The sequence below is a fragment of the Aricia agestis genome, chromosome 5 (assembly GCF_905147365.1).
Source record: "Aricia agestis chromosome 5, ilAriAges1.1, whole genome shotgun sequence".
In the NCBI taxonomy this organism is placed as follows: Eukaryota; Metazoa; Arthropoda; class Insecta; order Lepidoptera; family Lycaenidae; genus Aricia; species Aricia agestis.
The window spans coordinates 17,041,316-17,067,516 of NC_056410.1; the positions used below are offsets into that span (position 1 = coordinate 17,041,316).

General features: G+C 36.7%; 1 protein-coding gene across 3 annotated transcripts in view; it reads left to right on the plus strand.

Moving 5' to 3' along the window:
* LOC121727361 overlaps positions 1-26,201 on the plus strand; it is an 89,988-nt gene that overhangs the window by 60,050 nt on the left and 3,737 nt on the right. For 2 of the 3 annotated variants that reach the window (XM_042115151.1, XM_042115152.1), the window contains exons 2-6: positions 21,287-21,377; positions 21,634-21,811; positions 22,124-22,326; positions 22,437-22,640; positions 23,163-25,705. In XM_042115151.1, the coding sequence (XP_041971085.1) occupies positions 21,287-21,377; positions 21,634-21,811; positions 22,124-22,326; positions 22,437-22,640; positions 23,163-25,705 (3,219 nt within the window). The remainder of the gene's footprint in view (positions 1-21,286; positions 21,378-21,633; positions 21,812-22,123; positions 22,327-22,436; positions 22,641-23,162; positions 25,706-26,201) is intronic. The other variant, XM_042115153.1, reaches the window with a different exon arrangement.

The following is a 26,201-nucleotide window of genomic DNA, read 5'->3' on the forward strand; positions in this document are numbered from 1 at the left end:
ACCCCGACTGTACACTACATCACTGTTCATAAAGTAACTTATTGATATTCATAATGTTAATACTGAGCAGTAAGAATATATTTAAGTTTTTTTTAATCCTTAACTCTCTCAATGTAAAACAGAAAATGTTTTTCATAATCTTACTTTATCAAGGAAAAATAATAATACTCGTATAATATTATATTGTAGTTTAGCGACCGCACTCAGAGGCTGATAGTTAAAAGCTATGTCCACACTATGCGCTTTCGTCTTCAATTTTCGTCATCTTCTTTCATTTAACTTTCGTTTTGGCGCATTCAATAATTGAATGCGTCAACGAACATAACACCAACATTGTTATTTTTGTTTTTTGGATACGGTCAGAGGGCATGCGTCGCGAGCATGCCTCACGTTCGCTGTTGACTGCGCTATAACGCATGCCCTTGACGAACAGAAAAAGGCACAGTGTGGACAACAAAGACTTCTATTTAATAAAAAGAAGTTTTTGGTGGACAAAGCTAAACTTCAATTTAAAGAAGAGTTTGACATAATGTAATGTATGGGGCTTATGTCAAAATTTCCATTTAATTACACTTTAAGAAATTAATATTTGTCTCTTAGACCTTAGTACAACAGTTGCAGATATTCCGCAGATGCTTAGAATTACGTGATTTTAATTTGTAACAAAAATATTATTTAATTAAGTAAATTAATTATATTCCACTGCGAATCTTAAGCGCATATTATTTTAGCTACCTACTCATTATTCCTGTGTTCCAGTTCCTCTGCTTGTTTTTCCTTACTAAGAAAGTTGTTATTAAAACACACAGAAAAAGGCCTTTATAGAAACTTAACGAAACTTGGCTAGTAAGAATGAAAAGGCAATGCGTATTTTTTCCTAAAGTGAGAAAATATTCAAATCTACTCGTACCAGTAGGTTTAGGTGAATATTTAAGCTAAGATTATTATTTTACTAGATAACCGTACATTTTCCGAGATCCAAAATATCATATTGTGTCCTTTCTCGGAACTCAAGTTGTCTGTATACCAAATTTCAGCAAAATTGCTATAGCGGTTTGGGCGTGAAGAGGTAACAAACACCCTACCGCAAAATGTATTATAATATTAGTAATGATGATAGAGTATTGTTTTTTCTATTCGAGTGACCTATAAGTTACTATGTTGATTATTATATTGAAACCCCTTTTCGGGTTCAGTATCATGACATTTTTTTTTTTAAATAAGGGGGCAAACGAGCAAACGGGTCACCTGATGGAAAGCAACTTCCGTCGCCCATGGACACTCGCAGCATCAGAAGAGCTGCAGGTGCGTTGCCGGCCTTTTAAGAGGCAATAGGGTAATAGGGGAGGGTAGGGATGTAGGGATTGGAAGGGAAAGGAATAGGGTAGGGTAGGGAATGGATTAGGGTAGGGGATTGGGAATCCGGTAAACACACTCACTCGGCGAAACACAGCGCAAGCGCTGTTTCACGCCGGTTTTCTGTGAGAACGTGGTATTTCTCCGGTCGAGCCGGCGCATTCGTGCCGAAGCATGGCTCCCCCACGTTTAAATCGATGGTAGACAGAACCCAGATTCTAAAGATCACTTTCCCAACTCGTGAAGCCCTAATAAGAAACTGTCGGTCGGCTTCTATAAAGCCCTATAAGTGTGATTGATAACTCTTAATTACCGATTTTTATTCTCTCTAAAACAATAATTAAGTTTGTCTTCTTCCTTTTACGTAAAACTTTTTTAAACGCTACCTAGTTAGTAGTTGCTCCTGCAAGCATATTCATACTAAATACTAATATTAATTATCAATGTGAGAGTGCGTCTGTCTGTCTGTTACATCTTCACGCTTAAACCGCGTAACCGATTTTGATGAAATTTGGTATGGAGATACTTTGCGTCCCGGGAAAGTACATAGGATAGTTTTTGTTGCGGATAATGTACGGTTCCCGCGTGATAAACCAATTTAGGCGCAACAGATTTGCAGGTGTTAAAATCTTACTTTAATAATAACGTTAATCAAGTAGAGTCCCTCAAGCAAAATATGATCCCTAATCCTGCTGGTAAGAAATGAGAAATAATCGGCCAAGTGCGAGTCGGACTCGCGCACGTAGGGTTCCGTTATACCGCTATAGAGCGAAAGTAGGCAAAAATTGTGTTTTTTGTATGGGAGCCCCCCTTAAATATTAACTGTATTTTATATTTTTTAGTATTTGTTGTTATATCGGCAACAGAAATACACAATCTGTGAAAATTTCAGAAGTCTAGCTATAGCGGTATTTGAGATACAGCCTTGAGACAGACAGACGGACAGACATCGAAGTCTCAGTAATAGGGTCCTGTTCTTACACTTTGGGTACGGAACCCTAAAACAGGTCGATTGATCCGTAAAACCTCGTAATTTCTACTGCAAATTGGTAATAAATTATGCGTAATCGTTTCATACAGCACGTGCACTTCTATTTTTGGCTCGAAAAGTCGAACTGGTCGAACTAAATCGTTGTAAACAGTTGATTAGTTCGACCGAGCATGATTCATGTGGTTTATATCAAAAGTTCCTGTGCGTTACGTAACCAATAACCATGTGGCGGCTAACCGCCACATGGTTATTGGTTTACTTTTTTCTTACTTTTATCTATGCCACAGATTAAAGAATAGTTGCTACGTAATCTTTCATCATCATCATCAGCCAATTGCCGTCCACTGCTGAACGTAGGCCTCCCCCAATAAGCGCCAACCATTCCGATCTTGAGCAGCCCTCATCCATCCGCTGCCAGCCACTTTCTTCAAATCGTCGGTCCACCGTCACCTGCGGGACGTCCTCGGTCTTTCACTACGTTTGCCTAAGCGTGGTCTCCACTCTAACGCTTGTCTGCTCCATCTACCGTCTTCCCGCTTGCAGGACATGACCAGCCCACTTCCACTTCAGCGTGCTAATTCTATGGGCGAAGTCGGTGACTTTAGTTCTCTGGCGACGTAATCTATACACCTTTGTGACGTGGGAGAGCCATGCTTCGGCACGAATGGGCCGGCTCGACCGGAGAAATACCAAGGATCACAGAAAACCGGCGTGAAACAGCGCTTCTGCTGTGTTTCGCGGAGTGAGTGAGCTTACCGGAGGCCCAATCCCCTACCCTTTTCCCTTCCCTACCCTCCCATATTTCCTTCCCTACCCTCCCCTATTCCTTTCCCTACCCTCCCCATATTCCCTCTTAAAAAGCCGGAAACGCACCTGTAGCTCTTCTGATGCTGCGAGTATCCATGGGCAACGGAAGTTGCTTTCCATCAGGTGACCCGTTTGCTCATTTGCCCCCTTTATTTCATTAAAAAAAAACCTTTTCAAAGAATAAACGACGAATTACGAGACACTAAACTTCATGATATTTTACTAATTTATACAATGATTGTCATTTTTATTGTAAAAAAGAAAAGTAATGGCACGTTAATTAGCGAGAATATTTTTTTTTTATATATTTAGATGAAAAGGATTTTGAACGGAATACGTTGTCTTTTTGGTAGTTTTTATGAGTTACTAAGCAATATCACTAGAATCTTAGTTATGTAAATGATTCCACGAAATACGTTTACGAAATTAAGAACACAAAAAACTTAAAACTAGATTTTAAAAAGGTCACACTTCCTCGGGTTTGTAACAGTCTGAATATTCGAATAAATTAGTATAGTAACATGTATATTTACTATTAATTAGTGATGATATCATATATTATTGTGTGTTTATTCACTTAAAATCTTCCAAATTTCATATTTGTAACATTTTAGTTGATACCTAATATTAGCATCTTTGCTTGTTAACTTTTTTTTAAATTACTCAAAAGTTAAAATTCTAATTAGTAACTAAAATGTATACTTACTTTCTTTCCCAAACACAATGCGTTTTTGAAAGACAAACGAGAACTGTTAAATATCAAGTGCACGACTGTTTACAGACGGATAAACAAATATTTTGTCTCAATTTGCTTTAACGTATAGTCTTTTCAGTTTGTTATATTAGAGTTACATACTGATCCTTATTCTTAAAGGAATAAGGGCCTATTAAAGGTAAAATAACTTTAAACGTACCTAAAGGCGTTGAAGACGTTAAAAAGGCGAGGTGTTGAGAACGTGAAGGCTTATTGTTTGAGCTACCACAGATATACAATCGAGAAGACCAACCAAAGTTTAAATCGTACGAAATAAATAGATTTTATCTATGTGGACAAAGAAATGCCGCCCAAACATTTTCATTAAAAAATATCCAAAGACCACAATGTAGCTCGTATTTTCAGACAGATATCAGATTTTTAAGCTTGTGATTCTATTCGCTCTAGTTCTACAAGCGCAAACGCTTTATAAAGTTAAAAGAAAAATATTTCACTGCATAAATTCATTATCTACTACTCATTTTCACAAACCTTTATTTACAGTCAATCAATATTTAAATTACCAATTCTGTTTCAAGTTCTATCTCTGTTAAGTTCAAACATGAAAGAAAAGCCTCTGTGAGATTTGCGGCATCCTCTAAAATAAATATCTGTGTGTAAGCCGGCCAGCGGCACTTCAAAGCGTTTGAACGTCTGACCGCTAATGCACTATTTTGTGTTCCTATTTACATAGGCCAGACTTGATACAGTGTGCTACAGTTGCTAGTGTATCTGTGCTGTATCTACTAGATTGGAGATAATCCCTAATTAGATTCACTATTAACTAAACTAACACAAGTTAATAAGAGCCTTTTATCCTCTACAAATATCAATAAATAGTAGTATTATCGAATTATCACTCTTTATTATAATATGTCACGTGAAACAGTTGATACAAATTAACATCAACCCTGTACGGTGTACCAGTAAAAATACAGTGAGACTAAATACAGTGAGACCTAAAATAAAAAAGTTACGTGCGATGTACGAAAAATAGGACTCTAGATCTAAAGCGCTCTACACATGCCTTTGGGGAAAGTCCGAAAATTCTCTCTATTTCTGCTGTCGCCAAAATGTTACTGCCCGCATGTCAACCGACTATAGAAGCATAAGGAAGTCGAACCACGTTATGTGTGCACGAAGCACATTTAACCCTCCTTAACATATTACAAGGAGCGTTTACTGTTGTTCACGACTTAAAGTAGTTTAAAAGTTAATAGTAGATGCATTATAGTTATCTAGTTCCAATGCCGGATTTATATTTTTTATGAGGCCACTTTATTTCCGCCGCCCTATGTACAAAATCTGCCGCACGCCGAGATTTCGTCCGCTGTTGCCGCCCCTAGCCGCGGCCTATACGGCCTATTTATAAATCCTGGGCTGTCTAGTTTATCTGGGTAGCAGAGGGTTACTCTAGAGTAGTAGAACCGTCATGAGTTAGTTCTGCTACTTCAAAGCTGAGTTATTTTCGAATTCATTTCAAGTTAATTAAGACCCGATATTAAATAGAGCATCAAAGATGAAGCTGCTTTAAAGACTCGTCTAGAATAGAGATCCTAAGTTGCTCGCTCTTTGGAAAATACCTTCGGAGGAAACCCACACTTGGTCTGCTCCAGACGTAGTGACTATTGACCACTCTTCCTTGTCCTTGTGAGGAAACCCACACACGGTTTGCTCCAGAGTCCAGACGTATTGACCCCTATTAGAGTTGTAAAATATGAGAATTGAGAGCCAAAGTCAGATGACATTTTTGACGTCACTCATGTCTTAGCAAATTCTATGCTAGCTTTCTACGGCGGCGGCCTTATATTAGCAAATATCGCTATAACGCTTCTGATTTCGAAACTGATGTTGATTATACTCTGATGAATTGAAAGGACCACACACAGTTATCACCCTAATAGGTTATCAGTTGTAAAAGTTATCGGTCCGATCTAGCTATAACGACCCGTTCGCGTAATTTACACGATACTTCCCGTCATACCCTTTTGCTAAATTGGCCCACCGAGAATTATTAATTTGATACTGTATTCAATAATGCCTATAATATTTTAGAATGTAGGAGTTAGGATAATCACTGTTAATCCTATTGAAGGAAACTGTGATGCTTAAGTATAAGCTCTGGGCATAATATAATATGCTCTACCATACAAAGTTTTCTTACTCGTGAAAAATCATTTTTGTGTGACTCTCTGCCATATATGATACACAAACTCTTCTAAGTATGTAAAGTGTTTTTTTAAATACATAATAATAATTGTTTTCTGCCTGAATATCTTCACATATAATATGCATATATCATGTGCCCAGAAGATTAATTTCTTGTAAAATAGGCTGCAGAATAGCTATAACACACGTCTATCAATTTTTCAATCTATCTCTCTGATATCGATTTTTATACCGTACCATCATCTTTCATCATAAAATATGTACCAGCAATATACCAAAATACCTTGTCTCGTGCGGTGTGAGCATATAAATAATATAGCTATTGTAGTTCGTTTCTAACGTTTTTAGGGCTCTGTAGGTAAAATGTCACTTAAGGACTTTTTAACTAGACTTCGCTCCATAGTTAACTGATATCTAGGTAGTCGACATTTTCACAGGCGATTAATATGGTATTTCTGTTGCAGCTCTAACTACCAATCAAATATGAAGCATATTACATATACCTACCTATTTGAAACCCTCAATATAATAACTATGAAAGAAAGTTCTCTATAGAAAATATTATAAACTTAAACTGAAACCCTTAATGTAAGAATCCGACTTGTTTCGCCGGTTTTTGCTTCTTTTCACGTACTCACGCATTCGTCTTTGTTCCAAAAGCGTGTATTGCCTGAACAACTTTAAGGTGCATAGTGCACTTTGCAAGGCTTGACCTTTTTTCACCAAGAATAAGGAGTAAGTTCGATTGCACTTTTCTACATTGTTCGATCTTTAATGCAAAGCAAAATCGCCCTTGTGATAATATCGGTGAATACTATAATTTGAAGTATTATAGTAAGCAGTGCCCAAATTAAATTCGACAGCCAAATTAATCTCGACGAACAAAGAAAAAAAAATAAAAGAGGTGGACGTTTTGGTTTACCAAAACGTCCATCTCTTTTATTTTTTTAAGATGTTTACGTTTTAAAAAGTTTAACCACTAATTTAACTGCTATTATAATATGTATACTGATTAATTACTTTTATTTCGCTACCCTATGACCCTGGATTTATTTAAAATACTTCACCTACAAAAAATTGCCAACTGGGACAGAAATAAACGTATATTTATTTGTAGAGCGCTGTATAATTATCCTGGACGTAGCTTGAAATATATTATCTGTTGGTTGAGTACACCTGGAGCCGGCTGGATAACGGTGTCCCCAACCTTCGGCGCATCTGTTTTATTTTTTAAATTCATAAGTTTGGTGACTAAAAAACTTTTTAGGTGAGAAATGGCAACCTTCTTTTAAATATAATTATTTTAATATCTACTTTTGAAACACCATAGCATACAGTCTAAGAATGCTTTACTTCTCAAATCTCAACGTTAGAAACAATAGCAAAAGGATTACTATACGCATTGACACCAATTTTGTTGACACCGCGCGCTATAAACTGAAGTCCACGCGGACGAAGTCGCGGGCAACAGCTAGTAATTAATAAGTTACATAACTTATTAATTACTAGCTGTTGACAAACTATATAAAATTTTATACTTTACTTCACTGTCAATATTATCGAATGCAACTTCACTAACGCCCAGGATTAGGATAACAAACAGTACTTTTTTAAAACTACCAAATTAGTCCTGTCACCACTACTTCCTTTTTAAAAAATGATTGAAGTTCTCTAAATATGGACATCACAGAACCTGCGGTCAAGGAAAGAATCATAAAGCAGCGTGGTACCTTCTATGCTTCTACTAACATGTAAAAGTTTTTGATGTTGTTTACTCATCTGCTCAAGACAAATATAGATAAAGGTTCCACTCATAGTTTTCTTCATCAGTTTTTGTAAAAAAGCCAAAAAGACGTATGCCGTCACATTATACCCGGTTTCTAAGGTGTTTTTAAAGGAGTTTATGTTTTCTCTAGCTCTTTTATTAACCAATCAAATGTCGTTTATAGATTTGTTAATCCCTGTCGTCATCTTGTCACTTCAGTAGGTGTTTAACGTTAGTTATTTTAAATAAAATCAAGTATGTACTATATACAGCTCAAAAATTTACTTTGCACCTGCGTCCACATTTCCTTAAAACTAAGTGCCTACCACCCTCCTACCATCTATACGTGGTTCTATTATATAGTATAAGATGTCGTCTTGAATGCCGATTCAATATTGTTCAAAGCTAATAGCTATACAAACAGAATTTCCAACTGTTTCTAGAATAAGAGCAAGTTATTCAATGCTTCAAACGTCCTGTATTTCTCACACTTCATAGGACAGGGAAATGTAGTCCACAATGATTGAAGCTGTTGTTGTGAAAAGTTGTATGATATTCTTTTTTGGGAGTTGGTAAAAAGAAGTTAAAAAAAAAATTGGAACAACGTTTAAATTCTGCGTTGCGTGTTATTTATCTAAATTTAAACTAATGAGGAAAGGTTTAATTGTTTGCCTGTTAAATATTCTTGAGTCCTTTTATTCTCGATATATTTGATACTAGCTGGTGCCCGCGACTTCGTCCGCGTCAGCATAGTAGATCACGTCGCAAGTATTATTTTTCAAAAATTTTCAATGTACAGAATTGACTTTCCTACGATTTTATTATAATATGTATAAATGACTTACTTTGTTCCTAAAAAGGAGAAATAAGACGCAATACAAACGCCACGATACCATTTCGTTATAAGTTGGGGCGCAGCCCCCCCAAATCAAATGACACTCGAAAACCGTATGTTTTGTTTAGTTTTTAACTTTTTTCTTCAAAAAATAAATATAACTCCGTGAAATAGTTTTATACAATTTTATACAATTAATAGACAATTTTAAGGAGGGGGGGAATGGGTATGGGGGGGCGCAGCCCCCCCCCAAGAGACGAAGAGACGACCGGTGCTGAAGCTCGCTGCATATAAATCAATCGACACTCGAAATCTGTAAAGATAAGAGAGATAAAAGCTCATAGCAAGAAAAGGAGTGGAGATAGATACAAAGTGTAAAGGAGAAATTTGTAGGAAATTTTATGAGCTTTCATTGCGTACAGCACTTTTTTTCTCTACAACGCACCGTTTTAGCGATATGATCCATCCATCCAGTACTTTCTGAGTTTATCCCGGACATACATACAGACAAACAGACAAAAATTCTAAAAACTATATTTCTAGCTTCTATATCGACTGTAGATCACGTCGCAAGTATTATTTTTCAAAAAATTTCAATGTACAGAATTGACTTTCCTACGATTTTATTATATGTATAGATCCGACTGCAGTTAATTTACATATGACATAAGTCGAATTAAATAAAAAAACTATCTAACGATTATGTCAATACTCAATACCATACATTTTTATTATAAAGAAGCAATTCAAGCAATATAGAAAACGTGTTGGCTAGGGTTTCAGGTCTCCTACCTGTGTTTTACGACTACGACTGTATAAAAATAAACGATAAATAAAATGGCGATGTCCCCGTATATCGTACTATGTCACCTCAGTCCTCATCTCCTCACATAAACTCCCACAAATTGTAACTGTCTCAATTTCAGGAGTAACCGGTCCGGGAGCAACTATTTCCTGTTTTCTGTATCATAAATCAATTTTATATAAAGGTACTCTTTTTGGAGCTCTTGCGGCAATGTTGTTTAAATTGAGTAAAAAGACAATTTTATAAACAGAAAACCTTTATTGAAATTGTCTTTTTACTAATAGAAAGAAAATTTCAACGTGTTTCTAGAATCTAGAGAATAAATATTTATGTCCTTCCCCGTTGTCTACACTTTTAGTATAGATTATGTTAAGTATACTTACTTAAAAATTATTCCTGAGTTAGAACAAGTAGTAGTTAGTATACATGTGGAGGCTTGTAATTAGCTATTTGTTTATCTAAATTATTGTATTAGCTATTTAAGTAATTAGTCTGTAAGCCTTCTGAATATAAAATAAAAAAAATAAAAAAATAAATACCACCGTCCACCATATTGGATCACGTCCGCGAATAAAATTTTCTCACAAACAAGTGATTTCCTGCAATCTTTTCACGCAAGATTGATCGGGGAACCAGTTTGTGAAATCTCGTTTGGGCGAACATTTTTCGTCGTCTTGAACCCACATTTCTGGCTTCCCTACCCTCGTACGCAAACCAATATGGAAGCACCGGGCCGTTGACGTCGATGTAATTTTACCTTATGCCGCTTCGGTGATCGTAATGCCTTCGATAGACATAATGCCTTCAAGACACAAGTACAGGTTTAACTTCAGAATTAGGATCACCAAACGGCGACATAATAAACTAAACTAAAAATTTGTGACGTGGGAGAGCCATGCTTCGGCACGAATGGGCCGGCTCGGCCGGAGAAACGGCCTCAAAGAAAACCGGCGTGAAACAGCGCTTGCGCTGTGTTTCGTCGAGTGAGTGAGTTTACCGGAAGCCCAACCCTATTTCCTTCCCTACCCTCCCATATTACCCTCTCAAAAGGCCGGCAACGCACCTGCAGCTCTTCTGATGCTGCGAGTGTCCATGGGCGAAGTTGCTTTCCATCAGGTGACCCGCTTGCTCGTTTGCCCCTTTATTACATTAAAAAAGTCTCCAAAAAAATCAAAATTTGTATGAAATTAAGTGCCTCGTTATTTTGATTATAGAGGCTCTGAAGTTGTTAAATAATAAATTCCTATATTATAATGAACAGCAAGTGTATGTCTGGTTCTTTACGGTTAAGTCGTAAAAGTGGTTTTGATGAATGAATTTTTATGCCTCAGTTTCAACCACTTTCAACCCGCAAAAATGTAAATGGACAAACGGTTTTAGACCCAACGAAATTGCGACTCACAAAGGATTTTATATACAAACGTAAAATAAATTAGGTAGGTAAGGAGCAGTGCATACCAACACAAACGAATTCTGCGGATAGCATTGCACGAACATCTTCAGGAATTGCATTGGATGCCTCGACGTTTTACTTTGCTATCGACTTAAATCGCAAGAATATGTTTTCGGTAACCATTTCCTCGCTTTAAAGGTTTCAAAATCCTCACCCATGTTGGCAATTACCTGCAAAATGTGTTCGTCTAGCGTTGTGGTTGTATTTTATAGACCCTAACGAGCCTCCGATATTATCAGCCACGCCAATGATCACCCCAGCCTCGATTGTTCATCGCAAACTTCCTTATTTATAGACCATCCCTTTTATACTCAAACTTTCGCATTCAACCAAATGAAGATAAATTTCATCCGGGCAATAAACCCCTCATTTCTTATAGTCGAGCCCTAATATTTTAAAGCGCGGAATGCTCTAAGATGCATTAATATAACCTTCTGCAGAGTCAGACTCCGAAATCCTAGGTTTCAAAGAATGAACTAAGGCTGTATTAATGTAACTTTGTCTGTCGTTTAAGTATCAATATTCATAACTCTAAAATCCTAGTTTTCCATTGCACTAACTTAACTTTAATTAAGATGCATTAATATAACTTCATATTATATCATCGCTATTCAAACCTTAAAACTCAAAAATCGTAGTTTTCCAGAGCACCAACTTAACTTTAATCAAGATGCTTATTATCGTCTGAGCACTATTCAGACTTGAAAACTCTAAAATCCTAATTCACCAAAGCAGTAAATCTACGTTAATCAGGATGCATACAACTTTGTCTACTATTCGATGTTAAAACTCTAGAATCCTAGTTTTCCAGTTCTTCCTAGTTAGCACACATTCATATTCCACATAAGAAGTACACGGAACCCGCCTCGGATGCGATTGCCCGCATTTAAATCAATTTTACTTCAAGTCGCGGATAGCGCGTCGAATTGTATGCGGTCACTGACATCTTCCTGTTTCGCATACATTTTAACGTGAAAACGTTACTTTAAAACGGGAAATTGTTATGGAGCTTCGGTGTATTCTTGTATTTTCATTCACGGTAACATTATAACACGTCAATTTTGGGCATTTGTTTAAGTCCATAGATGTCTAAACACCTTGAGACATTCCTATCTGTATGGATTTATAGGAGATAACTCCTATAAATGCCCAAAATGCTTAGACGTTTTCTCACCAACATGTATACGTTTATGCCAATGACCAAAATGCTCAGGCGTTTACCGAACAAATAATATTATTATGTTGTCCAACAGTTTATTTTAATTTACTTTATAATCTCACTGAACATTTAAACTGGTACTGATTGCAACGACGATTTGTTGAAATTCCGTCCACAAAAACCGCAAAATTAATTTTACAAGTCATCCCGGAATCCTCTTTTGTTTAGCGAAATTTATGGCTATACGTAAGTCCTTTGGCTTAATGTGATGGGGCTTACAATGTTATCACTCAAGAATGCTAATAAGGCTGCGTTTTTCCGCATAACTGGTCTTGCACGCAGGGCTGCCGAGGGTCCACGTATAAATGGACACTGACTTAGTTGTCCGGAAAATTAGATGTTTTCCTTACAATTTTAAAAGACTTTGGACTTCTTTGTGTCTGGTTTTGTATTTATTTAATTACTTGTATTCTATCAATTATCTCAATCTGGCTTAAAATTTTTGGATAGCACACGTGATGAAAGGCGGTAGGATTTTCCATTTATGTTTTAACTGAGTGCGCAACCGGTCAAAAGAAAATGGAAAATGAGGGACGGCTGCATTGCTCTGCGCCCGCTGCGCCCCGTCAAAGTGTGGTTGTTATTCTTCTACCAATGCAGATCTTAAAGGCCAACAGAACCTGTAAAATCTGACAAGTGATAACTCTATTTGCTGGCAAAAAGCGTATTTCCTAAAGGATCTCTATCGGCTCTGAAATCCAGTTAATTAGTCGGGGTTAGTTTTTGCCTTACTACGAGTATGACTGACTACCCGCGGTTCTGGAACCGGTACCGTCTCTTCCTGTTGCTCTTATAATATGGCTGTCATACTTATAGGTTGTTTTGTCCCTGTCTGATACGTTAGAAAAGTAGCTTTATAGACAAGAACAGAAATTGTTTACGAACTATCACATCTGTATATAGCTGATTCATAGTGTATCTATTTTGTGGTATGTTGGAGATTTAAAAAGTTCAAAATGTTACAGAACGTAAAACAGCAATAATGGCTATATAAAATTTAATATTTAAAATTCTCGTTTTTCAAAAAAAAAATACGCAAAGGAATGTTAATTGTTGACCTTTAGGAGATAAGAATAGACTTATAAATTCTAGACCCATCCGCGAAGCGTAGTTGAATATCTCTAAATACTTCCCGAGCTTGTTCTGTACAATAGAAATAGAATTGTACTATAGAAGATAGACTTGAGAAATAAGAAACATTTAAATTGTGTTCTCTATTTTTAAGTTACGTAAGTAACACTTTTTGCAGGCAAGCAAGCCCACAAAACAAATCATTTAATTTGTAAAAGATCATATTAAAATTCGAAGATTAGGTAGACCATTTCAAATCCCTCAAATTATAATATTCTTAATTTTTATTGGAGCCACTTATGTTATAACTTTTATTATACTCTTCAGAACTGAACCCATAAACCCAGTAGAATATGGAGTACGAGCACAATAAATAAAGCATAATTTATAGCTCGGTGTTGCAGTTTTAACGATGCGGGCCCGTATTATTTTTCAAGGCGCACTTTTTTGTAAACGAAGTAAAAACTGTTCGTTAAGAAACTACGAGCGATGAAATTGTAGAAGTAGTGTTCAATAGTAAGGTGAATGAATCCATACTTCCATACTAATATTATAAATGCGAAAGTGTGTCTATCTGTCTGTCTGTCTGTTACCTCTTCACGCTCGAACCGCTGAACCGATTTTGCTGAAATTTGGCATGAAGATACTTTGAGTCTCGAGAAAGGACATAGGATAGTTTTCATCCCGGAAAATGTACGGTTTCCGCTCGATAAACTAATTTTGGCGCAACGGAGTTGCGGGTGTCATCTAGTATTTAATAAGCAACTTAAAAAGGTTCGAATAGTGACAAATAAAAAAACCACATAGTAGTGTTACTTACAGATTATAAATCTACAATGTTTTGCCCTTGCCTGGTACGTTACAAAATTGGCTTTACACTTGACAGACGACATTGTTAACATTGTAAACAAAGGTAGACACCGATTAGAAATTATAAACAGCGATCTTCTTATTAATAAGGGAGTAGTAAACATACTTTAAACAAAGGCATACAGCGATTAGAGATTATAAACATAGCTTGATATTGAACAAAGATTAATTTGATTGGGAAAGTGTACTTTCTGTAATAGAGGGCTGGTCGGTGGTCGAGACAAATGCGCCTTCACACCTGCCGGGCCCGCAATTACACACCGTTACTAACAACCACCTTTGTCGCGCCAATGCAACCTTAGCTGACTCTATAGTGTCAACTTGTACAATTGATAAATATCTGATGCCAACTTCCAGGGCTGAACGATTAAACAACTAACACTGTCTGTTTTAATGTCTTATGGCGGAATAAGTAGTGCATCAATCCTGCATCACGCTATCGAAGTTTTTTTTTTATCTATGGACGCCACACCACGTCAGTCTGGCCACGTGGTAAGTACCTGAAGGACTTGTGTTGCGGGTGTCAGACAACGGAAATATATGTAATACTTTTATACTATACATAATATAGGTATTTAAGATCTTTATAATATGATACACATAATATGTGTATCATATTATAAAGGTAGCTCAAGCCGGGGGTCGCGGGTTCGAATCCCGCCGAGGGATTCGAACCCGCGACCCCCGGCTTGAGCTACCAACAGCCCACCAACTGAGCCACAGAGGTCGTCCAACTACAAAATGCCTACAAATAGTATTCCTAATGCCTGGTAAAAAAGATGGCAAAAGAAAGTTTATTCAGTTTTCAGGAAACTCGCAAACTCCGTCGAATTTGGCTGACTTTACTAAAACTACGTAAAAGATTACCTAAAAAAATAGAGTCTGAATATGCCTGGCGACAATTTTTTCAAACTAGAACACCTTGAAAAGACATTGTATTACGTATTTTTAGAGCTGTGGAAAATGTAGAGCGCGAAGTTTCCAAGAAAGAGGCTAATTCCGAGATTGGAGGCCGTATTTGAACAATACTTATATTTTTCATAAAGTCTTGGAGTTCTGGGTTTATATTACGACTTTTTTACAACTTTACGTCCTGAGATTTTGTTCGTTAGCCTTCTTATTTTGTGCGCAGGGTGACCACGAAGTTCTAATCAAGAAATAATAACATAAACATTATTATAAGCGTCAGTAAACAGGTAACGCATTATAAAATGAGTTTTCGTGATTTTTGAATATTTTAAAATAAATTGTAGTCAATTAGGTAATAGTATTTTCTAAAATACCTACATTTCATTTGATAAGTAGTAAGTACACACATTGTATCGTCAATTGACTAATTAGTCACCTATAGTCAAATCTCTCATCCATTACAACTTGTATGAGTTTTAGCAAGAAATCCTTGAAGGTTAAAATAGTTTTCCTCTTAGACTCATGAACAATTATGTATGTCATTTACTTGAAGCCAAACTTCTGAAACGGTAACAAAGTTACTTTCCGTTACTGTCAGGCGACTTACCACAATACACTTTGTTTTCGGAGAACTTTAGTTCGTAGTTTAAAACCAGTGTACCTTTTGATCAACAAAATGGTTCCTTTGCAAAAAGCCTTCGCCTATATTAACAAACCAATTTTGAACTTCTCCAAATCAATATTCGATTATTGTTTTATTGGATCAGAGTTAAAATATAATATTGAGATTACGTATAACGTAAGTTACCTCACATAAATTATTGCATGCCATATGTGATTTAAGATTTTAGTTCTTTTTATATATTTTATTTATTATATTACATAAGTCTGCTTGTATATTATTATTATCTGAAACATTTTGCATAATTTATTTTTAAATTGCGACACTGTAGCCTTGGGTGGTCTATTTTGCGCCTGACAGTTTGGATCCACAGAATATCAGGGACTGTGGTTATCCATAGTCGTTTTACCTGAGTGGACTCCATTTCAATGGCTTGAGCATTACACCTCCTACCTTCCCATAACACTCTTGCTTGCTAAGTTATAATTGAAATATTTGTTACTTGCTACTTTTCTTATTTTTATTTTTTGTTCATTCTTAGTTAGGCTAGTTACAGTTTATATTAGACTACTGTTTTGTATTGCCTTGTCAACATCATTTTAACTGTTCTGTTTTTTTTTTTTGTTTTTTTTTTCTGGTAATGTAGTGTGGTGTAATGTCCATAGTTCATGAATAAATGTTTTATTATTATTATTATTAATATGCTACTGAAATACATGCTAAGTATATCCAATTATATCCAGCATCCAACAGCAAAATCAATTTGAAAAACAAAGTTTCGAGTACGTCGAAAAAGAACATTATCCTATGTTCTTTTTCGATTGTTTCGATTTATTGATTAGTAATATTTACTGAAATAAATTCATTTGCCACTACATTCCCGATCCAAAAATACACGAATGGAGACGAATGACTCAGACCGATCGTCCATTTGCAAGAACGTCAATCCGACGACATCGCATACATATTGATGGACCGACTTTGATTAAATTCCATGAAATAAAAGCGGGAACTAAGAAACTAATTCAGAAAAAATTAAAGGACGCTATGAATATTTATTGTGAATTTAAAGAAGTAAATTTTTCAATATCACAAAGCTTTACATTCAGATCATCAACATTAACAAGTATAAGGTACGTTAACACATTTCCTGCTGCAGGCTATAGTAGCAATAAAATAATATAATATAATTTATGTCACAGGTATAAGTTCACTGTGAAAGTGGCAGCGCTGAGTTTTCTGGTTGAAACATAGAATTCAGAAGTAACTCTTTTAGTGTTGCTAATTTTACATTAAACCGTACATTTATAGAACACAAACACTACCTCATGTTTTTTTTTTTTATGAAATAAGGGGGCAAACGAGCAAACGGGTCACCTGATGGAAAGCAACTTCCGTCGCCCATGAACACTCGCAGCATCAGATGAGCTGCATGTGCGTTGCCGGCCTTTTAAGAGGGAATAGGGTAATAGGGGATGGTAGGGAAGGGAAGGGAATAGGGGAGGGTAGGAAAGGGAATAGGGTAGGGGATTGGGCCTCCGGTAAACTCACTCACTCGGCGAAACACAGCGCAAGCGCTGTTTCACGCCGGTTTTCTGTGAGAACGTGGTATTTATCCGGTCGAGCCGGCCCATTCGTGACGAAGCATGGCTCTCCCACGTATTATCACTTAGTTTTGTTACAGCCTGTATGACTCATGAGCCTTATAAGGTAATGGATATATGTAATAACTGTTTCTGGACTTTTATCAGAAGAGTTTGTCACTCCACTTGTTCGGGAAATCGTCACACGATAAATCTTTGGTAAAATCTCCGCGAAGGATTCGGATCTTTTCAAGTTGGGGCCATAAATTTTTAACGCCGGTCGCCCAAAGATACACGATAAAGTTTTTATGGCTTTTCTTGTAAAAATTATCACCGAAACAATCACTATAAATGTTTATCTGACGACTGCGGCGTGATAAAGAATTTGCGGTGTTATAATAAAGTAACTGTGATAGCATGAAGTAAATTATTATTAAGAGATATAGAGTAGGAGACAAAATGTAAGACAAGTAAAAAATAAAGAAGGTAATAAAGAGTCGGAAAATATCATTCCTTCTTTGGGCGCGCCGCCGCGCGTTGAACGGGCTGCTTGATTGTTCTTCCAAAACTGTAACTTTCAGGATAGATTCTATATCTCTTCTAATAATAATATGTAAGTATCTCCTAGCGACCCGCCCCGGCGTCGCACGGATTAAAAATATATAGCCACTGCAAAAATGATTAAAATCGATAGCCTATGATCCTTCACGTGGTCTACTTCTTATATGTGCCAAATAACATAAAAATTGCTCCAGTAGTTCGCGAGATAAGCCCTTTCAAATAATTTCCCCCGTTTTTTCCACATTCTCCTATTAGTCTTAGCGTAATAAAATATAGCCTATAGCCTCAATAAATGGGCTATCTAACACTGAAAGAATTTTTCAAATCGGACCAGTAGTTCCTGAGATTAGCGCGTTGAAGTTAGCTCTTTCAAATAATTTTCCCCGTTTTTTCCACATTTTCCTCTATTTCTTCGCTCCTATTAGTTTTAACATGATAAAATATATCCTATAGCCTTCCTCGATAAATGGGCTATCTAACACTGAAAGAATCATCAAAATCCGTTGCGCAGTTTTAAAGATTAAAGAGAACAAAGGGACTAAAAAGCGACTTTGTTTTATTTATGTATAGATAACAATTTTAGACTCAATCAAAATTTCCTATAAAAATAGTTTTCATTTATAATAATGGTGTGGTCTGTGGACTGTGATGGAATGATAAACCAGTTGTGCAATCTCTCGTCCTTGCGGACCCTTAGTCGTGACCTGGGGGACTTTCCTTGCCTCGGGCGGATTAGCGCAGGAATCTGGACAGGTACTCTTATTAATTTAAATAGCTCTATAATCTTTAATATCCTGGAACGGAATTTTGCGCGTAAGCGTAGTTTAATATTCACTAGCAAATGCAAGTACACTTCACATCTTATATTTTAATGTTATTGAAATAAAATTAACTTCTACGTCAAAATCATAAAAACTCAAAGAAGTAGAAAAAAAAATCTGAAAAAAAAGAAATTTTGAAATTGCTGAATTATTCGGCAGTTAGGAATACAAGAATTCGACGAAACACATTAAGAGCCTGTTTCACCACTTTTTTTTTATGAAATAAGGGGGCAAACGAGCACCTGATGGAAAGCAACTTCCGTCGCCCATGGACACTCGCAGCATCAGAAGAGCTGCGGGTGCGTTGCCGGCCTTTTAAGAGGGAATAGGGTAATAGGGGAGGGTAGGGATGAGAAGGGAAGGAAATAGGGTAGGGGACTAGGGGATTGGGCCTCCGGTAAACTCACTCACTCGGCGAAACACAGCGCAAGCGCTGTTTCACGCCGGTTTTCTGTGAGAACGTGGTATTTCTCCGGTCGAGCCGGCCCATTCGTGCCGAAGCATGGCTCTCCCAATTACAACCTAGCCTATTAGGCACTTTCTGATAAAGTGCCTAATAGGCTATTCACAACTTTTTTGACAGATTCTCCATACTTGATCTGTCAAGTTAATTGGTGGATAGCCTTATCAGGAAGTGGGGAAACAGGCCCTTAGAATAAATATTAGTGAACTGTAGGCGGCACTATCAGGCAGTATCAGGCATTTTTATCAAATTCATACCAAAACTCTTCGGGCTAGGAATGCGAGATGGATTTGTCTTTCTTCCCATAGATAATGTAGGTAATTTCTCTTCATATTCAACGTATGTGTTTGCGGTAAACAGCATTAACAGGATAAATGAGCATCGTTATCTTAACAATAAGCAAAATGCACGTTAATGTTTGACATTATACAGAATATGCTGCCTGCGAAGGATTCATAATAATTTAAACATTTCCGTAAGAAATTCGAGATAAAATTAGCCTTATTTACTTTACAAAGTCCATTCCTGTAAGGGAGAACATAATAATTAATTAAATTAACTGGCTAACTTAATTTTCAGGAAAATGTAGGATAAAATTGGCTTTGAAGTTTCGTTGAATATTACATTGTTTCGTGGGGCGGTGGACATCTTGGGCCTTTGTTTGGGGTTATGTGGCCACATATTACTCAACCTACTTTACCTTTCAGCTTTATGATCCCTCATAAGTTAATCTAACCCGAAAGCAATTTTGTCGATGAACAACAATATGTTAAAATTCTACGACGTACCTACTCGCCGAATTGCGGCCAGGAAAATGAAAAAAATGTATCTTTTGAGATTGAAGATTAAAGATTAAATTTCTAAATCAAGGCTTTGAGAAGTTACACCTAATGTACATAAATTCATAAATTGTAGAGCTACGTAAAACACATAATAATTATTATTTATCGTCTTAATTACTGTAAGGTCAAATGATACCAATCGATTCCTAAGATACGTAATAACCCAGAGATAAAATGAATGGAGGTATAATTGTTATCTATTACCTACCATGAATGCAGGTTAATACCCCACACACGAAGCCGCGTGCGTTGGCCTCGTGGACGCGTAAGGCCATCGCCAAGCCAAGGCCACGGATACAATGAGCCCACTTTTCTTATTGCTATCCGATGCTATGCGATTGACTATCTGTGGGTATATGAAACTAGTTTCCTGCGGAGACTATTTGAATTGCCAATAGCTAAAGGTTCAGAATGGATTCCAGATATCGTATGTTAGATAGAATGTGAATATTTCATTGGATTGTTTTGGTTTAAAAATTCATTTATAGCTTAGGTAGAGCTTCGGTCCACATAAAGGTTGTATGAAGAATCCTTATGTGGACCGAAATCTATCCCATTACTTGTCGCAAACGAAGGCATTAATGACGAAAAAATACCTTTATCTATTACAGCGGGGCTAAAATGGTCGCTTTGAAGAATCATGATATGAATCATAATATGATTCATTTTTCTAAAACCGCAAAATGCAACTCTGCTTGCAATTCATTTCTGTATTTTTGTACTGATTTGACATTTGTCAGTTTGACAGTTTTGACAATTCGTTTGCTGAATTGATTGAGAGGAATTGCCAAATGTGACCATTTTAGCCCCGCTGAGTAGGAGAAGATTGATTTTTATCTTCATCGCTGTTGCTTGCCACACCAATCTTAAGTACTTAAACAATAAAACAAAGTAAATAACGAGACGTAAAATTTTACTGCTGTCCTTATAAATGTTTGAGATCGAAATGAATGGAAATCCATCACAATTTCTGAGAATTTTTTATGGTGGGAATCGAAATTCGTTCAGTCACGACTCACGGCACGTCACGCCCCCTAAATTCAAGTCTTTATGGCAGATAATTTATTAACTTCATATTTTATTGAATCGATGTTATTAAATTAATCCAACCCAGCTTTCCAAATGTCTAGACAGTTTAAAGAATAGTTGCTATAAATAACAATGATTGTAACCTAAGTTGCGTTTAAGTATGCAACCGTATGATAAATCTGTCTTCGAAAAATATGATACTGTATATATCTATAACATAACATTATGTTTTATAATATGTAGGAGTGAATATATGATGAGTGAATAAGAGTGAGTCTTCTCTTGAATTCATGAACATCCTTCCTAAAACCTCACATTTGCATTTACATCTGTATTGACTTGAAATTTTTTGTTGTTACAGCGGAGGGCAGCCTGTCAGACTTTGCGCTACGCAAAGTCCACTACACGGCTACGCACACTCTACTGAAAGGGATTTTCACGCCAGACACACGGTAAGTTAAAAATTTAATGAAACCTCAAATCAAATCAAAATTAAATTAAGTTTAAAAATGTATCTGCTTAATTCGAGGCAATTTATATCAAGATTCAAAATAATTTCAAGCATAAACGATTTCAATCAACTTAAGTGTAAAAGTTAAAGTCCCGTTAAAAGTACAATTAAAAGCCGCAACTGTTTTCCATCGATCCGTCCATAAAGAACAACGTTAATCTTATAACGACGCATAAAACTACCACAATGCGTTTCAGGCCAGCGAGCTTACGCAACTTATACGAGAAGGCGACCACAGATCGCCTATCACGGTCCATACTAGACGAGCTGAGACGAGACTCGCAACATTCCCCATATCTTCTCTGTACTCCCGTGCTGACTACAAAAAGAAGAAGGATCGGCCGCAAAGTTGATGTGGAAATCGAAACGCACATTGTAAGTTTGAACAGCATTAAATACACAGAGTTATTGTCAGTAGGACAACTGACTGTATGCTTTTATTTCTCCGATGTAAGATGTTTTTCTAATTTTTTTAGATAATGGTCATTCAGGTCCAGATGTTTGATTTTGCATTGGCCTAGTTTCCTAACGTAACCTACATTCTGGGGACAGATTGAACTGTTCTGAAATCGCACAATACTTGTAGGAGATGGAATTCTACACAATATTTTTACTAAATACTACTTGTACTAATAATATGTATTCTGTGCTTATACACAATGTAAAATATTGACCATCTCATTCCAGCCTGCTGTCGTAGAGCAACTTCGAAAATGGACGTCGAAGGAGGCTATTGGCGATGTAACGGCGCTCCCAGACGCTTCCATGAGGATCACGAGCTGCGTCACCCTGACTCCAGACGAGCTCTCCGAGTGTGGGTCGGGAGACGACGAACCCATTGACCACAGGTTGCCCAGCCCCGAAGAACAACTCAGAGTTATAGCGTCCAAGTAAGTTAAACGCTAGAGTAAATGATTTGAATGAATGATTAATTCCTTCTTAAATTACTCCAATCATTATATTGCGTGAGTTTCTCAAATATGTTTCTAATGAATTTCAGGTTCCCACCGGAACTCGTGGCAATTGATACCTCAGGGAAGTTCTTCGACAGAATGTGTACTTCGCGCAAATCGCTACACTTAGATACAATTACCGGGGAGACTGATACGGTTAAGAGACGGACGCGAACGAGAAAACCCCGGGGTAAAAGACGCAACACAATTTCCGGCACTGATCAGAAAGAGCTTAGAGAGGCTATTGCTGGGTAAGCTTATAGATGCACCGTAAAATTAGATTACACTATCTAGCAGTTAAACGTTAGTAAATCATTCTTCGTGACGGTATTACCACGACATGTCATGAAAATATTAGCTACATAGTCTTCAAAATTTTTCGAATCAAAATAGATAATGTAATCTTTAGCATAATATGAATTAACTTTAGCAACAATAAAGCACATTAGTGTGGAAGCTTAAATGGTCGATTAAAACGTTCATGCACTTTTAACCTGTCGATAATATTTCGTTGTGCTTTTGTGTCTTTAATATTATTCGTTTCTAATCGTGCTCCTCCAGTTATGTATATAATAACTGAGATCAAGCACCTCCAACCTGTGCACTTGAACACTAATAGTACCATTTATTTCTTGAGCTTCATGATTAATTATGACTTCAAACAATAATGCTGTTACAAGACAAAGCATTATTTTTTGGAGATTTTTTTTTATGGTCATAGAAATTAGCCTCTAGCGTGTGACTAATGCTTTGCTTGGTTTGTTTTATCATAGCGATACACCAAATGCCGTGGCTTCTGAAGAAGTTGAAGATAATACTGTCATAAGATCGAGGTCTAGTGATTTGCTTAAGAAGAGCCCGATAGACCCTAACACGAAGAAAAGTCATTTTAATAGCTTAAAGCAATGGGGTAAGAATAGATTAAAACTGATAGGCCGATCACCGAGTGCCAGTAGAGATAGTTTCAAAGAATCAGCAAAATGTGATAAAAATAAAGAGACGAAATCCCCAGTTAAGCCCGAAGAGGAGAAAGTACAGGAAACAGTAACAATGAGGAAGAAACGACCTGGTGAAGAAGAACGTCGAACGCACCAGAGGTGTGCTTCCTATTCTTCATCTGAAAAAAGTATTGGATTGCCTTCTGCTATTCAGTCGACCGCAACAGTCAACGTCAAGTTAAGGCCTTCCACTCAAAGAAGAATAAGACGCTCAGCCATTGGTAAAGAAGAACCTCATTCGTCTAGCGGAAACTGGTCAGCAAGTTCCGAATCAGGGCGAACAAGCATTGGCTCGGAAATAACTACAACAACGATACCGCCAAAAAGTACAACTTCTGCAGGAACGTCTAATAACTCTCTGAATTTGCATCATGGCCCTCCAAGTTCGATTATTAGCAGGAGAAAGTTCCTTAATACATCAGGATCAGGCAGTGTCACAAGTGAGGGGACACTTACTCCCGATATTATTCATGATATGCACGAAGATTTAGAGACGAGTTCAGAATTTTCGTGTGATACTGAAGGGTATTATACATCTTTCCATATGGATTCAGGATTAAAAACATTGAAGGAAGAAGAAGTTTCTCCTGGGACACCAATGCATACTACGATAGCTCTGTCTAATTCTTCCAATAGCCAAACAGCAGAAAATGAGTATGAACTTTTTGGTAAAGGATCTACAAGCACGACGACTAGTTCAGCCGGAACTGTTTGTACTACTCTTATGGCTGCAGGAAGTGACAGGTCTTTAGCTAATGGCCCTACAGTTCCTGAACGTAAAAGCTCTCTTACAAAACCGATCCGAAATCGCGGAAACAATTCGAGCTCAAGTTTAGACCGCAGTAATAATTCCTCTTTCTCAAAGTCACCTTTTAGTAGTCTGAGGTATACTGCTATGAGATCATACGCCGAAAAATATAACTCGGCTAATATAGAAGCGACAGAAATACCTACTTCTACTGTAACTATAACTGGTAATGTCGGAAATCATAAAGAAATAACAGCTGTCGCTGAAATCCATACAGAAACCGAATTAGAAAGTGCAAAGAAAAGCACAGGTACAAGCTCTCCTGACTCAGGTCACAATACGTCTAGTTCACCTATAGAAGATTCAGTTTCTAGTGCTCATGGCAAAAATAGCCTTTCAGAACAAGACTTTTCTGAATCTTCTGATCTAGAAGGTACCGACAGAATTGAAAGAATAAGATCTAAGACAACTATAAATAGTTCTAGAATTCCTTCGATGTGTGTTATAACACCAACAAATTCAGACGATGAAAGCGAGAATGGTCAACGTGGTCATGAAAGTAAGAAATCTCATAGCTCCAAAACTTGTGATAATAATAATAAAATATCTTGTAGACCGAAATTGGAAGTGCCTAGTGATGAAACACAGAAAGAAATTAAATCTTACGAAAATGGGAAAGTAACCAAACCTTTATCCCAGTTAAAACCATCGCTTCATCCATTCAACAACTTAATGTGTAAATTGAAGGGAGTTTTGCCAAATAAACTTTCGAATAAAAAATCGCCCCTGCCTAAAGAAACAGAGACGTTAGAAGATTTTTATGACTCAGGAGATTATGTAACGATAGCCGATGTAAAGAATAATAATCAGAAGTTTAACATGAATAGGGCCCCATATGCTAATAATGACATAGTAAAGAAAAACTTACAAGCCGTTTTATCTGGACGGCTTCCAGAAACTGAATACGTGTCACTAAATGAATTGCCTAACAATTTAAATGATTCAAAAGAGTATAACTTGGACAACAGCTTTGACGAAAAATCAACTGCAACATACGAAGAACTACATAAAAAGGGAGCAAAAGTCACACTAGATTCAGAGGGTCAAGTGATTTATTCATCCGATACTTTAAAGAGAAGGAAAGGAGCTCATACCACTTTTGAACCAGGTCCATTTGTACAAGAAATATGCCCCACAACTACAATAATTCAAAGAGAAAATGCCGATGTGGTAAAAATTGTAGACGAAGTGGATAATCAATTACCGTCACCTTCATCGAGCAAACCAACTTCACCGCAATTAGGAAAAATGATAATTAAAGCACCTTCACAACCACATGGACCAATGACGACCGAATTCGTTTCTTTACCTCCGCCTAAGCCAAGCACAATTATCGCGGCTACACCTGTAACTACCACACAAATATCAAACGTATCACCAACTGTTGCAGTCACTAAAACTAAACAAGATATTCCTAGAGTTGTAGAAGCTATGACCAGATCTGGTGCCTATGTAAATATACACGACGCAGATGGTGTCAGCTTATCACCGACGAAAGATGATAACGCAGGTAAGATTTCTAATCACCCAAGGTTACACGTTAAAGACGATAGTAATGGTTCAGTAGATTTTAATGATAGTAAACTATTAAACGAAGAAATCATCCCTTTTGTGCCAAATTTTCAATCACCAATAATACTTAAAGAAAAAAATCAAGTTGGTAGTAAAAAGGTAGCTGATGTTATGAAAATGTTTACAAAAAGTATTAAGATAGATAGCGATGTAAATTTTGATAATAGCGATGTATCGTTAAGTAAATTAGATAAATCTACAATTAGTAAAGTTAAGAGAAGTGACAGTTACAAACAGGCGAATTCTCCATTGATGCCAATTAAGAAATTGCTCAAACTCGATAGCTTTAGTAATAGTGCAAAGAAAGTAAATTCATTCGAAATGATTCAAGCAGAAATAGCTGCGGATTTACTTAAAGAACAGATAAACTATCCACCTACAGTTTCTCCAAAATTTAGTCAAAGAAATATTAATAAAAATCTAAATGATTGTAG